The following is a 17,161-nucleotide window of genomic DNA, read 5'->3' on the forward strand; positions in this document are numbered from 1 at the left end:
GGTAGTTAGATGGGTAGAAAAGATTCAGAAACAAGTAGAAGGAACACAATTCACCCAGCAGCCACACACACTTGTATATGTCCACATCAGGTCCTAGCAAATAGGTGGTATTGCGAAAACATCCTAGTCACACTCTAGTTGTACACTAGAATCCTGTGCTCATTTTTTTTCACAGATAAATTCACTGATTTCAGTAGAATTTTTTTTAAAGAATTGTTCCCTTTCTGCCTACACTTGCTCAGCTTTTGTGCTCTCGTAGATCTCATTCAGTTCAATTAAATGCCAAATACATTCTCTTGGAAGGAAACTTAATATTCTCCATTTAATCCTCCTTTCATCTCATAAAGAAACAGCATGCTTACATATTCCACAAAAATCACTCTGATTTAATCAAACTTTATTAACATTTTACATAATGAGTTTTGATTCACTTATAAGACCAGGCTAGAATGTATTGGGTTTATCACATTACATTTGACACCATCTTCAGAGGACAAAAACGTAATTACAAAGTAAGGCTAAGACAAGTTCTCAGCAAAACTGATGGCATTGGTTTCTAGTCTCTACCTTAAGGTAGCATACAGATCAGTATTCTTCTGCACAGTTTGCCACAAAGATGCCAACTATCCACAGAAACTTATTATTTCATACACTTGCATATAACATTTTCAAGATAACGCACTGAAGCAACTATGTGTAGCAGTTCAAACTGTCATTTTTCTGCCTTGCCTTTCAATACAAACATCTATAAAAGCTGAAACCAATCACCAAACCAACTTCCTAATCTCAAGATGGTTTTTAGATCATTTTTGATACAAAAAAGCTTCACAAAACCTTAATGTTAATTCCCATACTATATAATTGCAATGGTGTTAATACACCATTAGAAAATCACTGTTTTAGCAAAAAGTTTCACCTATACACACACGCACACCTAATGCCAGATCACACTGTGATGTCTGAGCATGGCCCCCCTTCCAGTGAAACCAGTATGATTTAATAGGTCTTTAGGTCAATCACACCTACAATCATGCTTTGCCCCAAGAAATAAAAACAGTGTTCCTTTCGGCCAACCAGCAAGATTGATTTGCACTGTGTGAAAAAATAGTGTACCTTTAAACAATTTCTCTCAAATGATCACTAAGGATCAACTTTTAGCCACTGGACAATATTGCGCCATGCTAAAGACCAGAAGCAGCAAAGAGAAGAAGCAATCTCTGTCGAGACTGAGATTCCCATTGAATCCCAGTTATTTCAAAATCCTCCTGAGATCCCAAAAAGATATCAAAAATTTTTTTGAGAGAGATCCATTCTGGCATTAAGTGTGAAAAATGTCTGTCCTGATCAAACATATACATTATGATTAGTCTAAGAGCACGTGGATGCCAGCTAAGCCACTAAAGTGAACACATCCCAGATCCCACACAAACTGGATAAGGGAGGCTAGATCCACTGTGCCTTGTGGGTTCTTTATTTCTTAAAAAGCACACATAGAAGTGTGTTGACATAAATGATCATTGGTAGGAAGATAATTCAGAGAACTGTACTCTCCCCTTCGAGGAAAGTGCCTCAAGGAAAAAAAAATGTTGAATAGGTAGTGGGCCTCACAAGGAAACGAGCATGGAGGGGGGAAAAAAAATCCTCAGATCCTGTAATGAATTTTGCCAAGCCCGTTATGGGGAAATGAAAGCCCTGAACACCTAAAACCAAAGTGAAGTTTGTTGTATTGGGGGAAAACATCCCAGCTATCCTCTCATCCCCATATACTTGAAGGACCAACCGAGTTGTTTGTTTTTGTTTCTCTTTTCCATAGTTTACCCACAACCACCTTAGACTTCAGTTTAGCCCACATCTGTTCCTAAATTTACCTGTGGAACCATCTCAAGGCCTCTCGATTTTCCTGCCGTGACTTGTTGTAGCTTGATAAGCTGAACCCATTTCCCCAAGTCTCACTGTAATGTGGGCCTGAGATTTGAAGAATATTACTTGGTGCAAAAGCAGAGATGACTCAGTATACAAGGCTACCCACAACTTAATCCTCTGGAGAGCCACCCTTTCCCGACTATGTCCTAACATTGGTCCCTTTCTTTATCTTCAGGGTGAGGAAGGGAAGGGGGGGGCAGAACAACCCTATGGCTAGATTTCCACTTTAAATGCATGAGCCAACTTGCTATAGCCAATGCCTTATTTGCATCTAAGTCTTTCTCCAGAGATGTGACCACAACAGTTTGTTTCTACCATAATGTGCTCCCTTCACACTTGACAAAACAAGGTGCTTGAAATGGGAGAACTGGGTAAAAGACAGCAAACTGGGGGCCATGTTATCTTGCCAACTCCACATGTTCTGGTTAAAGAAAAGCAAGACAAGTTATACCATCCACTAGTAAACAACTCAAGACTTATAAGTATGTAAGACCTGAGCTCTACCTCTAGTTTGTGGCTTCTGTTTAAAGGAAGGAGAGCACAGCCCCAGTGGCTTAGGATATACAGATAGTCTTGGAACCACGCTGGGCCAGGTTCTAAAGAAAAATCCATGCCCCTGTGCAAGGCCAAGAGTGCTCCCCATGAAACCCCAGTCTCCCAACTTCCGCTTGTTCTTCCATGGCTTCCTGCTCATTTTTTTAAAGGTAACAAAAACCCAGACAGTTCACACATTAAGTATGAAAACGACAGCTGGGAAGAACAGCATAGGTTAAAGCTGGGAACTCTGAGTGGTTTTTCATGCTTCTTGGAAGTCACATGCTTCTTCCAAGCATTTCATTTCAAATACTACACTTGGAGACTTGTCACATGTTAGATAAGAAGTCTCTAACCAGCTCAAATCAAGACTGGAGACAAGCTCCTATTGTGTAGCAAAAATCAGCCAAGAACATCCCTTATTTCCATGCACTGTCTCTTTGTTATTTGAAATACTGTAAAGCCATTAAGTGTCTTTAAGATCAAGAGGGCAAAATGAACCTTTTCCTCCCAAGCAGCCAAGTGCACAAAGGTTTTTCCACATGGACTGAGTTAAGGTGCTTGTATTGTGCAAGCCACTCTCTTTCTGCACAGATCTGCTTCAAAAGCACCTCAACTTTATAGGTTTCTACTTTCTTGCCTTCCTCGTCCTTGCATGATGATTTAAAGTCTTCAGGTCCCTAGCTTCTTTAAGTCTGAAGAACTGACAGAAGCCACGAGGGGGTTATCATGGGGCATAAAAGGGACTTCCATGCCACTTCAGATGTCCAAGAGGCAAAATGCCTTCAAGGCATTTTTAAAAGGGGAGGCGTTTGTAACACCTGCAATAAAGGCAAAAGACTCACCAATTCAGAAGTATTACCTTTTAGCAAGCCCCCCACTTCTTTCAGCAACACCAGCAAAACTGCACCCCCCACGCCCAATATGGACCCTATACTTCTAACCACTGGTTGATGCACAGAATTGTGAACTAGGCCAGCTACCCAAGGCAGGCATAGGCTGTACAAAACATCTTCATGGACCGAATGTGTGGGTATGCAGGCTCAAGCCCTTGTGTAGCCCAGCCTTCTCAGAGCTTACCAAACATGTACTGTACTAAAAAGCCATCAAGCAAATGAGAAGGCAAGAACAGCTATCATAGTTGAGCCCTCCTAGAAATAACTAGTGTTGCAATAAATCCTAGGCATGCTTATTTGGAATTAAGCCCAACTGGACAAAATACATCTGTTGTTGTTTTTTTAGACATACATGTTTTTTTCCCACAAGGCAACCATCCCTAAATGTTTCAGCCTCTCCTCACATGGGAGTTACTGCAGATCCTCCTCACATGGGAGTTACTGCAGATCCTGGTTTATTTTGGGCCCTTTCCTAGCTTTAACATACAATGTTTCATTGTCAGAATTGTACACCATGTTCCAGATGTGGTTCACTACAGATTTCTGAAAGAGCAGTATGATACTGACACTTTTATTTCTGAGTTTTTCCACAATGCTTACATATTGTTTTCTTTGATTACTGCATACAGTGACAGGTTTATTACTTAGCCCATTAAATAAGTAGATGCAAATATACACCTGTAAGTAGGCAAAAACTGTAACACCTGTCTGCCACTCATGAACTCCCTTTGCAAACTGAAAAACCAGTTCTGGGGTCCCTGTACATTTTGCTTGTTAACAACAGGATTAACAGCATTTGGTACAAAATCAGGGAAGTGCTACTGCCCTCCCGTTCGCGCTCATGAAGATACAGGCCTGTTGTAGTTCATTGTGCCAGCATCAACAGCTGTTCCAGACTATCTGAAAAAGTGGGAGTAACTGATCATCCCCTCATCTCTCCCCCGTGGACTGTGAACTGTACACTTTATGTGACAGCGGCAGTAGTGGCTGAAGAGAAAGCCCCATGAATTGTGTGCCCTACATTTCTGGATGTGGACAAAGGTCAAAAGCAAAGAAGCTTCTACCTGGACAAGCCCTCGCGCTTGCTCTTTTCTCTAGGATGGGTTAAGTGTGTGCAAAGAGTCATATGCCTGATGCCTGCAGTTCCACCAACAACTTCACAGGTAAATTCCCTAAATGCATGTTGCTCAAGGTCATGTCAGCAAAGATTTGGCCAACTGTTAGCATTAATAGACTATGTATGGCCATGGCTTAATGGAAGCCCAGCTCTTCCAAAATATACTACTTTACTTTGAATTCAACAAGACTGCTATAGACAGAACAGGGCTCTAAAACATAAGGTGGGCAAGAAAAGTTAGCTTGAGGATGAGAAAAAGGGCAGTAACCCAAACCTTTCACTTTAATGGACAGATTGACATGGTGGTTCCGCTGGAGAAGATCCAGAACGCAGCATAGAGGGCTTCTGTGAACTGTGCCTCATATTTGTAGAGCACAGTGATTTTCTCAGCCACCCCAAAGAAAATCACAAACCCAGCCTCGTAATTCAGCAGGACACCAATTTTCTTCACCTTTGTGTTGGGGAGGCGCTTCTCAACGTCGTTGTGCCAGGCAGAGATCCTGGCGTTGAACCACTCGATGCACCATGAAGTGCTATTGCGCCCCAGGCGGCTTTCTGGCCCCTCCCGAGGCATGCTCCCATAGCAGATGCCAATGCCACAGAAGTTATTGTGCTCCATTTCCACTTCCCAGTAATGGATGCCCCTCTTGAAACACTGGAAGGAGACCACTTGGGAACAGTGGGTGAAGCGTAGAGGATGATTGACGTAGCGTTGGAGGGTGTCTGACACAGCCATTTTGGTATTTCTTTCTGATAAAATCACTTTCCTGTGGGCCGTGTTGAAATCCAGGGTGAACGCTGTCGCAACTAGAGTGAAATAAATTGAAGACAGAGAAGTCAGACGAACAAAGTTTCACATTTACAGAGTACAAGGGGAAGAAGAGGGCAGCGAATCCCCTTTCTCAGAACACATGCCTAACTAAATGAATAGGAGGTGAAAGAGAAGCTACCCGCAACATCAGCTTCATAGCAATGGGGGTGTTCTGTACATTAAGTGCAGACTGGAAGACACAAACCTTGAATAAAAGATGATGAAGGCCAGAGATGCTGAGCTGTATTTTGTGTGACTGCATTCCTGCGTGGGAAAACTATGTTCTCTCTCCCATGTCAGACTGAAGAGGAAGCCACCTTTTTCTCCAGGCACTGATAATCAGCCATGCCCCCATCTGCATAACCACCTCCTGAGATCCATTCCTTGAGTCCAGCTGGATCTGGCCGAAGTCCTATCTAGTCCAGCATTCCATTTCCTCCTACCACAGACACTCAGATGCCTCTGGGGAGCCTCCCAGGAGGACAGGAGAGTCCCAGTGGGTTTTTGTTTGTTTGTTTTGCTGCTCATGGATTGCTGCCTTGTCGTGGCGAAGGGGCTTGAGTAACTCAGAGAAGCTATGGGCTATGCCGTGCAGGGACACCCAAGACGGACAGGACATAGTGGAGAGTTCCGACTAAACGCAATCCACCTGGAGTAGGAAATGGCAAGCCACTCCAGTATCTTTGCCAAGAACGCCCCATGATCAGAAACAAAAGGCTAAAAGATATGACGCTGGAAGATGGGCCCCTCAGGTCGGAAGGCGTCCAACATGCTACTGAGGAAGAGTGGAGGACAAGTACAAGTAGCTCCAGAGCTAATGAAGTGGTTGGGCCAAAGCCGAAAGGACGCTCAGCTGTGGACGTGCCTGGAAGTGAAAGGAAAATCCAATGCTGCAAAGAAAAATACTGCATAGGAACCTGGAATGTAAGATCTATGAACCTTGGGAAGCTGGAGGTGGTCAAACAGGAGATGGAAAGAATAAACACTGACATCCTGGGCATCAGTGAACTAAAATGGACAGGAATGGGCGAATTCAGCTCAGATGATTATCATATCTACTATTGTGGGCAAGAATCCCGTAGAAGGAATGGAGTAGCCCTCATAGTCAACAAAAGAGTGGGAAAAGCTGTAATGGGATACAATCTCAAAAATGATAGAATGATGTCAATACGAATCCAAGGCAGACCATTCAACATCACAATAATCCAAGTTTATGCACCAACCAGCATTGCTGAGGAGACTGAAATTGAACAATTCTATGAAGATTTACAACACCTTCTAGAACTGACACCAAAGAAAGATGTTCTTCTCATTCTAGGGGACTGGAATGCTAAAGTAGGGAGCCAAGAGATAAAAGGAACAACAGGGAAGTTTGGCCTTGGAGTTCAGAACGAAGCAGGACAAAGGCTAATAGAGTTTTGTCAAGAGAATAAGCTGGTCATCACAAACACTCTTTTCCAACAACACAAGAGGCGACTCTATACATGGAAATCACCAGATGGGCAATATCGAAATCAGATTGATTATATTCTCTGCAGCCAAAGATGGAGAAGCTCTATACAGTCAGCAAAAACAAGACCTGGAGCTGACTGCGGTTCTGATCATCAGCTTCTCATAGCAAAATTCAAGCTTAGACTGAAGAGATTAGGAAAAACCACTGGGCCACTCAGGTATAATCTAAACCAAATCCCTTATGAATACACAGTGGAAGTAAAGAACAGATTTAAGGAACTAGATTTGGTGGACAGAGTGCCTGAAGAACTTTGGATAGAGGCTCGTAACATTGTCCAGGAGGCAGCAACGAAAACCATCCCAAAGAAAAGGAAATGCAAGAAAGCAAAGTGGCTGTCCAACGAGGCCTTAGAAATAGCAGAGAGGAGAAGGGAAGCAAAATGCAAGGGAGATAGGGAAAGCTACAGAAACTTGAATGCAGACTTCCAAAGAATAGCAAGGAGAGACAAGAGGGCCTTCTTAAATGAACAATGCAAAGAAATAGAGGAAGATAACAGAAAAGGAAAGACCAGAGATCTGTTCAGGAAAATTGGACATATTAGAGGAACATTTCGCGCAAAGATGAACATGATAAAAGACAAAAATGGGAAGGACCTAACAGAAGCAGAAGACGTCAAGACGAGGTGGCAAGAATACACAGAGGAATTATATCAGAAAGATTTGGATATCCCGGACAACCCAGACAATGTAGCTGCTGACCTTGAGCCAGACATCCTGGAGAGCGAAGTCAAGTGGGCCTTAGAAAGCCTGGCTAACAACAAGGCCAGTGGAGGTGATGGCATTCCAGCTGAACTATTTAAAATCTTGAAAGATGATGCTGTTAAGGTGCTACATTCAATATGCCAGCAAGTTTGGAAAACTCAACAGTGGCCAGAGGATTGGAAAAGATCAGTCTACATCCCAATCCCAAAGAAAGGCAGTGCCAAAGAATGCTCCAACTACCGTACAATTGCACTCATTTCGCACGCTAGCAAGGTTATGCTCAAAATCCTCCAAGGTAGGCTTCAGCAGTATGTGGACCGAGAACTCCCAGAAGTACAAGCTGGATTCCGAAGAGGCAGAGGAACTCGAGACCAAATTGCTAACTTGCGCTGGATTATGGAGAAAGCCAGAGAGTTCCAGAAAAATATCTACTTCTGCTTCATTGACTATGCGAAAGCCTTTGACTGTGTGGACCACAGCAAACTATGGCAAGTTCTTAAAGAAATGGGAGTGCCTGACCACTTTATCTGTCTCCTGAGAAACCTATATGTGGGACAGGAGGCAACAGTTAGAACTGGTCATGGAACAACTGATTGGTTCAAAATTGGGAAAGGAGTACGGCAAGGCTGTATATTGTCCCCCAGCTTATTTAACTTATATGCGGAATACATCATGCGGAAGGCTGGACTGGAAGAAACCCAAGCCGGAATTAAGATTGCCGGAAGAAATATCAACAACCTCCGATATGCAGATGATACCACTCTGATGGCAGAAAGTGAGGAGGAATTAAAGAACCTTGTAATGAGAGTGAAAGAGGAGAGTGCAAAAAACGGTCTGAAACTCAACATCAAAAAAACTAAGATCATGGCCACTGGTCCCATCACCTCCTGGGAAATAGAAGGGGAAGATATGGAGGCAGTGTCAAATTTTATCTTCCTGGGCTCCATGATCACTGCAGATGGAGACAGCAGCCATGAAATTAAAAGGCGCCTTCTTCTTGGGAGGAAAGCGATGACAAATCTTGACAGCATCTTGAAAAGCAGAGACATCACCTTGCCAACAAAAGTTCGAATAGTCAAAGCTATGGTTTTTCCTGTCGTGATGTATGGAAGTGAGAGCTGGACCATAAAGAAAGCAGACCGCCGAAGAATTGATGCCTTTGAATTGTGGTGCTGGAGGAGGCTCTTGAGAATCCCCTGGACTGCAAGGAGAACAAACCTATCAGTTCTAAAGGAAATCAACCCTGAATGCTCACTGAGGCTCCAGTACTTTGGCCATCTCATGAGAAGAAAAGAGTCCTTGGAAAAAACCTTGATGTTAGGACGGTGTGATGGCAAGAGGAGAAGGGGACGACCGAGGATGAGATGGCTGGACAGTGTCTGCGAAGCAACCAACATGAACCTGACACAACTCCGGGAGGCAGTGGAGGACAGGAGGGCCTGGCGTGCTCTGGTCCATGGGGTCACGAAGAGTCGGACACGACTAAACGACTAAACACACACATTTGCTGCTCATGTATCCTAACAAACTGGTATCCAGAGACCGGGTGGCACTTGTGATGGAAATGGCAGATAGCAGCCGTGAGTACGAGCCACTGATGGCCTTATCCTCCATGGTTTATCTAACCGTCATTTAAATCCACCTAACCCTGCTACTGATACCCAGTGTAGTGTAGTGGATAGAGTGATGGACTAGGACTCAGGCGGCCTGAGTCTTGGGGATGTGGAAGTGGCCAAATCAGCACCTAAATACCTCAATTACCTTGAAGGCCCTCCCTGTTAGGGTCACTATAAGTTGGTTCCAACTTGATGGCACACAACCACCACCACCTTGCTATTGTTCACATCCTCTGAATTTCATACTTTATGTGGGAATAAGCAAGTTAGCAATTTGTATACAATGCTAAGTAAGCACTTCCCTTTTGGCTTTGCTGACTCTCCCATCATTCAGCTCCACAGTTTGAATATTGAGAGAGAAGGGGGGGAAATCCTTCTACACGATTTCTCTACACCATGCCTAATGTTTCACACATTGATCATCCCCACTCCATTACATAGCCTTTTTCTTAACTTAAAAGCCCAAAACGTGGTCAAGCCTTTGTCATAGGTTGAACTACTGTACTCTAGGCCCGCAGTCTCTTTGACTGATCCGGCTCCACTGTATCCTTTTTTGAGGTATGTGGGGGTGCCATTCCCAAGGTTGCTAAGCCACACTGTTTTTGTAGTGAGGGCACACCCTCCCAGCATTATGCAGCTGCTACTGAGAGGCGTGGATACCCATTCTTCTTCTTTCTCATATGTGATAGAGAGCTTGCTTAGTTGCCTTTCCTTGGGCCAATCCTAATGGCATTATGTAACCATTGTCCTATCTGAACCCTGTCAACTATCTGTGAGCTTGTAAGGTTAATAAAACACAGTCCTCCTGGGGGAAGGGCAGTCTGATTCGAGATCCTCTCCTACTAGTCGCCCCATCAGGAGCACTGCTGGCAGAAATCCTTCTGTGTGCGTGGCTGACTTCTTTAACTTCTATACTCTAAGACTATTTGCTATCCTAATTACTTGTGACTACATAAACTATCAGCCTGTTCATTTCATGACTCCAACAGAGGTAAATAGTTACTGATTCATATAACAGAATCTGTCCTCTGATCCAGTGACTGCTGTGCTTATGCAGGAGCCTTTGGGACTCTCAAAAGCATCTCGAAAGCTCACACATATCTCCTGGATTCTCCAATGCAGAAGCTGCCCTGCTACCTGACACTCTGAAAGGCTAGAAGCCAAGACCTGCTTTTTGCGAGAGCCATACTAGCCCTTTTTTTTTTTAGAAACAGCAGAAAACAAACAAAAACAAAAAAACCCACAAACAAAACCCCAAAAGTATTGCGGACCGTCTAACACCAACAAATCTATTACAATGTGACTTTACATGGGTTACCACTCACTCCCTTCAGACACAAGGAAGGCTAAGGATATGATGCTTCAAGTGTCAGACGAAATGGATTGTAATCCAATAAAAAAAACCCTCATATTGTTTCTGTTGTTCCTGAAACAAACTAATTTGTTTTTATCTACCTCTGGAGGGGAAAAAAAAGTATTTTTTTTTTCCAGAAAGTCTTGTTCTTCCCTCTCAGAGATGGGAAACTTTGTGGTCCTCTGGGTCCTGCAGAACTGCAGCTCTCTGAATGCAAAGCTGATGGCGAGGGAAAGGAAGGAGCTGCCATGGGGACTGTAGCGAGGGGTGGGGGAGTGATGTTTCGCAGCTCTTTTCGACAGGCTAGATAATTTTATCTTCAGCAAGGTTTTCCACAAACGCTTCCCAGGACAGGTATGCAAATTCTTCCTGGATCCTTCCATGTCATTTTTGGGCATTCTTTTGGCTCATTTTCTGTCAAGAGTGCTAACCAGAGTGGAAGTGGGTGCTGGGCAAGTGGATTTCTATGGAACAGATTGAACTTACATTCCAAAAGTTCATCTCTTGATTTATTCAAAAAGGCATCAAGGGTCCCTGGATTTGCGCTAACACTTCGACCTCTCGGATTGGGACTTTGTGCTGTAGTTAATGGAAGGGGAAAAATGGGGGAGGGGTTGCAGAAAGAGAGAAAGAGTTGTATTTGTAGTTAAAAACATATTAAATATTACTTTGCAGCTCTGAAATAGCCAAAGTAGTATTTTGCAGCCGACTCCTAGCTGCCTTGAGTTATTTTTAAGGAGAAAGGCGAGATTAAAATATTTTAAATAAATAAATAAAATCAATGTCCATTCAGATTTCAATCCCCTTGGGCTTGAATAGGGTTCATCTTTTACTCTAAGATTACACACTATTCCTCTCCATTAAATTGGGAAGGCACCATGTGGTCCCTCCAGATGTTTTTAGACTATGGAACTCTTGAGCATTCCTCACTATGGACCTAGTGGTTAGGCTTCCTGGGAGCTCCGGCACTCTAAAGGCCCAATCCTGCATGAGCTACAGAATGGTACTGTCTGCCTAGGCTCCAACTCCTTTTGAAGACTGACAGCTTTGTATTCCATGGGGCCTCATGTTCAGGAACATGGAAGGTTTGGAGGGAGGTTAGAGGGGGAAAGAGGATCTCTCTTCTGCTGCTGCTGAGCCTACCGCTGACCTGATAAGGCACCACAGAGGCAGAGAAAGCAGCTCCCTTAACTATCACCAATTCACACAGCACCCCCAAGCCTTCCAAGAGATTAAGGGAGCTGACAGGATTTGGCCAATGAGGTCCCACAAGACTAAAAGCACTTCCTGTCTGACAGAAAGAGAAGGCATGACTGTACTGGTAACAAATGTTAGTTTTTCTGTATTTCTTTAAAAGACCAGAAACCACATTCATTCATTCATTCATTTAACTTCTATACCACCCATCTGGCTGCCAAGGCCACTTTGGGTGGTTTACATACTAAACAAATAAGATAAGAACAATTCAAAGCCGTAAGTGTAACAGTTATAAAATCAAAATTAAACACAACCAACCAACCATTTTTAAGTACTAGTAATTTAAGAACTTTATTGGTAGGCAGCATATTAAATAAACCCCACATCCAGAGGAGGTGTCCCTATTTACCACCCCCACCCTCTCAGCGATTTCAGTCTTGCTTATAGGAGTTTCTGAGAAGAAATCTCTGCAGACCCTCATACAGTTGGAACATCATTTGGCTCTAACACTCCCTCTGGCGGCTTGCCCATAAAGGAACCTGAAGTGCAGGAGGAAATAAACTAGTCCATATCAATGCTCAGTGGGCCAAATTCTGTTCAAATCAGTGTAATAAATGTGCTGCATGTTACATTCTGCAACAAGGAATTGCACTATTCAACTGCACAATAGGTTGCACCTAGCATGATCAGATATGCAAATACTTTGGCAAAAGGGCTTTGCAAACACCATCTCCTCCTTGGTGCTACAGCAACAACCACAGCTGCAACCTCGAGTTACAGGTGTAAAGTTGTGCCACAGGGTTTTGGCCAATAGACTTATTCAAGGAACATGACATGTATATACAGATTTGACAGAAGGGGAAGGTGGGAGGGGGAAGAGTGCAGCATCTTTCTTAGATTTATCAACATTCTAGGTATCCGCCACTGCGACTCCATTTTACACAGGGGAAACGGAGGTTGACAGAACTTGACAAAAATCTCTCACATTTAGAATGATGTGAAATAACCATGGGAGAGCCTGCATTCTACCTCCTCTACCCTATTCCCACTGCCAACTGAGCACTGGAAGGGGGGTGGTTCTGTATTCATGTAGGGTCCCCAAACAATGTAGCATCCTGATTTTTGGGGGGAGCCCACACAAGTACAGACCTGGTTCTTCATGAAAATGTTTAAATTCCAGAGTGCAGAGAGACTAGCAAAAGGGATGCTATGAAAAGGGGAAGCTATCAAGGGAATCTCTATGATCCTTTTTTGGGGATTCTAACCACACGACAGCGGAAATCTCTGCAAAGGGCCAAAACCTCCCCCCCAACACTCCCCTGATCACAGAACACATCAACTGCAGGGGCACTTATTTTAGATAGAACCCCCCCCCCAAAAAATTCCACACACATCAAATTCATACATACATGATGTACATTATTTTGCTTACTTTCTTTCTCTCTAATGGGCCAAAAAAACAATTTTTAAAGAAGGGATGCTAGAGCCATTTTTTCCAGCCTCAGGATGCTCCAGGAATCACATCATTCCCACATCCAAATAAAACTAGAAGCAACTGAAAGGTCACTAATTACAAAATACACTTCTTTTAAAATAAATGACACTTTACTAAAACAATATGTAGGCTCTCCCATCCACGCCATATTTAGGGGGGAAAGTGTCCCCTAAGGGGAAAAAATATCATAATGGAAAAAAAGGGTATGTGTGATCTTGCTGAGGTTTCAAGAATATTCTTTGGTATGCTCTCCAGATGTATAATTTCCACTCTGCTCAGAAGACAGCTATTCTTCAAAATATTTCAAAACAATGTTGATATATTTGTGGAAATAAAGTGAAGAGTTGATCTTTGTAAGATCAAACTTACCGCGTTTAGCAGGTCGTCTTCTCTGCTCTGTGGTGAGGGGAAAGAGAAGAAAAATCTGAGTTAGTCACTGAATATGAAATGATATATCCTAGAATATTTTAAAAATGGGACATCAAGAATTAAAAGTGAGAGAGTTTTGGATGGATCCATTGAAACAGAGGGAACTTATCCAGTGCTTTTGGAGAGCTGTAATCAGTGGTGCTGATATCTAGAAAGCAATGTATGAAGACCCCATCCTTCACTGGATGATGAGCCAAATCAAGAAAAAAAAAATCAAAGAAAAATGGATGCTGCAAGAATCATCACAAAATGCAACATTATTATTACTGCATTATTCTATGCTTTTATTGCTTGTTTTTATGCATTTACATTAGATTTCAAATATTATTTTTGAGATCAGTCTAATCTATGCTCTTGCGTACAGCCTGTCTGGCTACAAAGCAATACAGTGTGTGTGTGTGTGTGTGTGTGTGTGTGTGTGTGTGTGTGTGTGTGTGTGTGTGTGTGTGTGTGTGTGTGTGTGTGTGTGTGTGTGTGTGTGTGTGTGTGTGTGTGTGTGTGTGTGTGTGTGTGTGTGTGTGTGTGTGTGTGTGTGTGTGTGTGTGTGTGTGTGTGTGTGTGTGTGTGTGTTTATTCTATAGGGTCCCTTCCAGCTATGCAGCTCTAAGATGATGGCTCTAGAGTAGTTCAATATTGGGATATGACTTTTCCCCTTTGTCAAATTATTCTTCCCAGAATTTGTGGATATGTTTGTTCTCCTCTGACTGCTTTTAAGAACAAAGGTTAAACAACGGCAAGCCCCAGGGACATTCACAGGCTCACAGGTAAGCCCCCATGCACGGCTACTGCAGTGATCACCACCACCTTTTGACTTGACGGCAGCAGATACCTGCTATGGTGTCATAAATGTACAGAACGCCACAGTTCCTCACCTCAAGGAACTTGTTACTCCCCACCCCCCACAGTGGCCTGGAAGAAACTGCCAAATGTACCGGAAGGGACAAAAAGGAAGACAGGGGGAAGCATTGTTCAGACTTCATCCGACCAATACCTAACCTCTCACTTAATATCACTCATTTCAAGTGAAGCCATAGAGGGTATCCCAGAGCCATGCCATTCCCATGATCCTAACCTGGGGTTTGGAAAGGTCCTCAGAGCCTGGCAGGTGGAAAACAGCTAGCTTGAAAAAGTTGCACAAAGCAGCAATATGGAATGGCAGGGTGAATTTACCGGATTTGCCACCTGAGGCAGCTACCTCACATTGCCTAATGGCAGGTGGGGTGGTTGTGATGAGAAGGAAGCCTACTGCAAGCAAAAGGAGAATCTTCAGACTTGCAGTCAAAACCCCAGAGGACTCCTCCCATTTCCTCTGAGCTTCAGAGATTCTGAAAGACTTGCTTGGAAAAAAGGAGACGACATTTGTTTTAACAGTCATAGCAATCTCCCCTTAACACTCACTGGTCTCAGAAGCCGCAGCAGCATCCTCTCTAGCCTTCTCCTGTAAAGGCTTTGACGGGGAATCGTTTCCTTTTGAAGCATCTTTAGGAAAAGATCAGACACAGCAGACACAATTACACACAAAAGGCTCATGTAGCACAATGTGACACGTAAGTGAACGTGGAACGTAGAGTACAAAAACCCACAGACCCATAAGGGTCTCCTCCAGGCTGTACTTCCTGTTACCAGAGTGCCAAAAAAGGAAAGTGGTTGTGGTACTTTCTGGGGTCATAGTTCTTCAAAAGGAGTCCTGTATAAGGGCTTTTTATTTATTTATTGTTAATTATTTTTAAGGCACCCTTCAGCCTCTAGAGACTATGGTAACGTGCTCTGAACAGAGGACTCGGAACAGCGTCTAGTGTGGCTGAGGAGGCCAATTCGAGACTGACAATCCCTTCCACACTGAAGACAAATACAATCTGTCCCCTGTCCAGCTCCCTGATTTTGCTGGTTTCAGGACTGCCTCTTTGTCTCAGCCTGCTGAACAAGGGTCTCTTCAATTTGGGATAGGCCATGATGCACCGCCTACCTCCAGGCTGAACACTCAGATGTCAAAGTTTCCCATCGGTTGAGGTCCATTCCTAAGGCCTTCAGATCCCGCTTGCAGATGTCCTTGTATCGCAGCTGTGGTCTCCCTCTGGGGTGACTTCCCTGCACTGATTCTCCATACAGCAGATCTTTTGGAATCCGACCATCAGCCATTCTCACGATGTGCCCAAGCCAACACAGACATTGCTGTTTCAGTAATGTATACATGCTGAAAATTCCAGCTCGTTCTAGGACTACTCTATTTGGAACTTTGTCATGCCAGGTGATACCAAAAATGTGTTGGAGGCAATGCATATGGAACGTGTTCAGCTTCCTCTACTGCCATGCACAAAGGGTCCAGGACTCTCTGCAGTACAGGAGTGTGCTCAGGACACAGGCTCTATAGACCTGGACCTTGGTATATGCCGTCAGTTTCTTATTGAGCCATACTCTCTTTGTGAGTCTAGAGAACATGGTAGCTGCTTTCCCAATGCGTTTATCCAGCTTGACATCTAGGGAGAGAATGTCAGAGATTGTTGAGCCAGGGTACACAAAGTCATGAACAACCTCCAATTCTTGCGTGGAGATGGTAATAGAGGGAGGTGAGTCCACACCCTGGCCCATGACTTATGTTTTCTTCAGGGTGACTGTAAATCCAAAGTCTTGGCAGGCCTTGCTAAAACGATTCATGAGTTATTGGAGGTCTTCAGCAGAGTGGGCAACAATGGCTGCATCATCGGTGAACAGGAAGTCCTGCATTTCAGCTGGACTTTGGTCTTTGCAAAGAGCTTTCCATCTGATCTACTCCAGAGATAGACACCTTCTGTTGCAGTTCCAAAGACGTGTTTCAGCACGACAGCAAAAAAGATCCCAAACAGGGTCGGCATGAGGACACAGCCCTGTTTCATTCCACTTCAGATGTCAAAGGGATGTGTGTGTGCATGTGTCTGGTCTCTGGGTGTCTGTGAATTTCATTGTATGTGTATATACTTACAATGACTATAAATTTTTATTATTATTATTATTATTATTATTATTATTATTATTATTATTATTATTATTATTATTATTATTATTATTATTATACTGAGCCATCAAAAACTACAGTGCCCTTCATTTCCTCATGAAAGGACCTGATGATGTTAAGGAGTTGAGGTGGACATCCAATCTTGGGGAGTATTTTAAAAAGGCCGTCCCTGCTAACCAAATCAAGGGCCTTTGTAAGATCAATGAAGGCCACAAAGAGTGGCTGTCGTTGTTCCCTACATTTCCCCTGCAACTGTCTGAGGGAAAATAACATGTCAGTGGTGGATCTATTAGCTCGAAATCCACACTGTGATTCTGGATAGACTCTGTCTGCAAGTACCTGGAGTCTCTTCAGCACAACACGGGCAAGCAGCTTCCCTATAATGCTGAGAAGAGAGATGCCATGGTAGTTATTGCAGTCACCTCTGTCGCCTTTGTTCTTATACAATGTCACGATGTTTGCATCCTTCATGTCCTGTGGTACTCCATCTTCCCTCCAGCAAAGACAAAAGATTTCATACAGCTTGGTGGTGATGATCTCTTTACAGCACTTCAACAGGGATGTTATTCATTTCAGGTGCATT

General features: G+C 43.5%; 1 protein-coding gene across 1 annotated transcript in view; it reads right to left on the reverse strand.

Moving 5' to 3' along the window:
• Window positions 1-380: 380 nt before the first annotated feature.
• Window positions 381-17,161, reverse strand: part of LOC110074006 (E3 ubiquitin/ISG15 ligase TRIM25) — a 31,664-nt gene continuing 14,883 nt past the window's right edge. Inside the window, exons 6-9 of the mRNA XM_020783794.3 lie at window positions 14,985-15,065; window positions 13,527-13,553; window positions 10,952-11,044; window positions 381-5,277 (exon numbers count right to left, since the gene is read on the reverse strand). Coding sequence (XP_020639453.3) covers window positions 4,748-5,277; window positions 10,952-11,044; window positions 13,527-13,553; window positions 14,985-15,065 — 731 coding nt within the window. The 3' untranslated portion in view covers window positions 381-4,747. The remainder of the gene's footprint in view (window positions 5,278-10,951; window positions 11,045-13,526; window positions 13,554-14,984; window positions 15,066-17,161) is intronic.

This window comes from Pogona vitticeps, chromosome 2, assembly GCF_051106095.1.
Source record: "Pogona vitticeps strain Pit_001003342236 chromosome 2, PviZW2.1, whole genome shotgun sequence".
Taxonomy (NCBI): domain Eukaryota; kingdom Metazoa; phylum Chordata; class Lepidosauria; order Squamata; family Agamidae; genus Pogona; species Pogona vitticeps.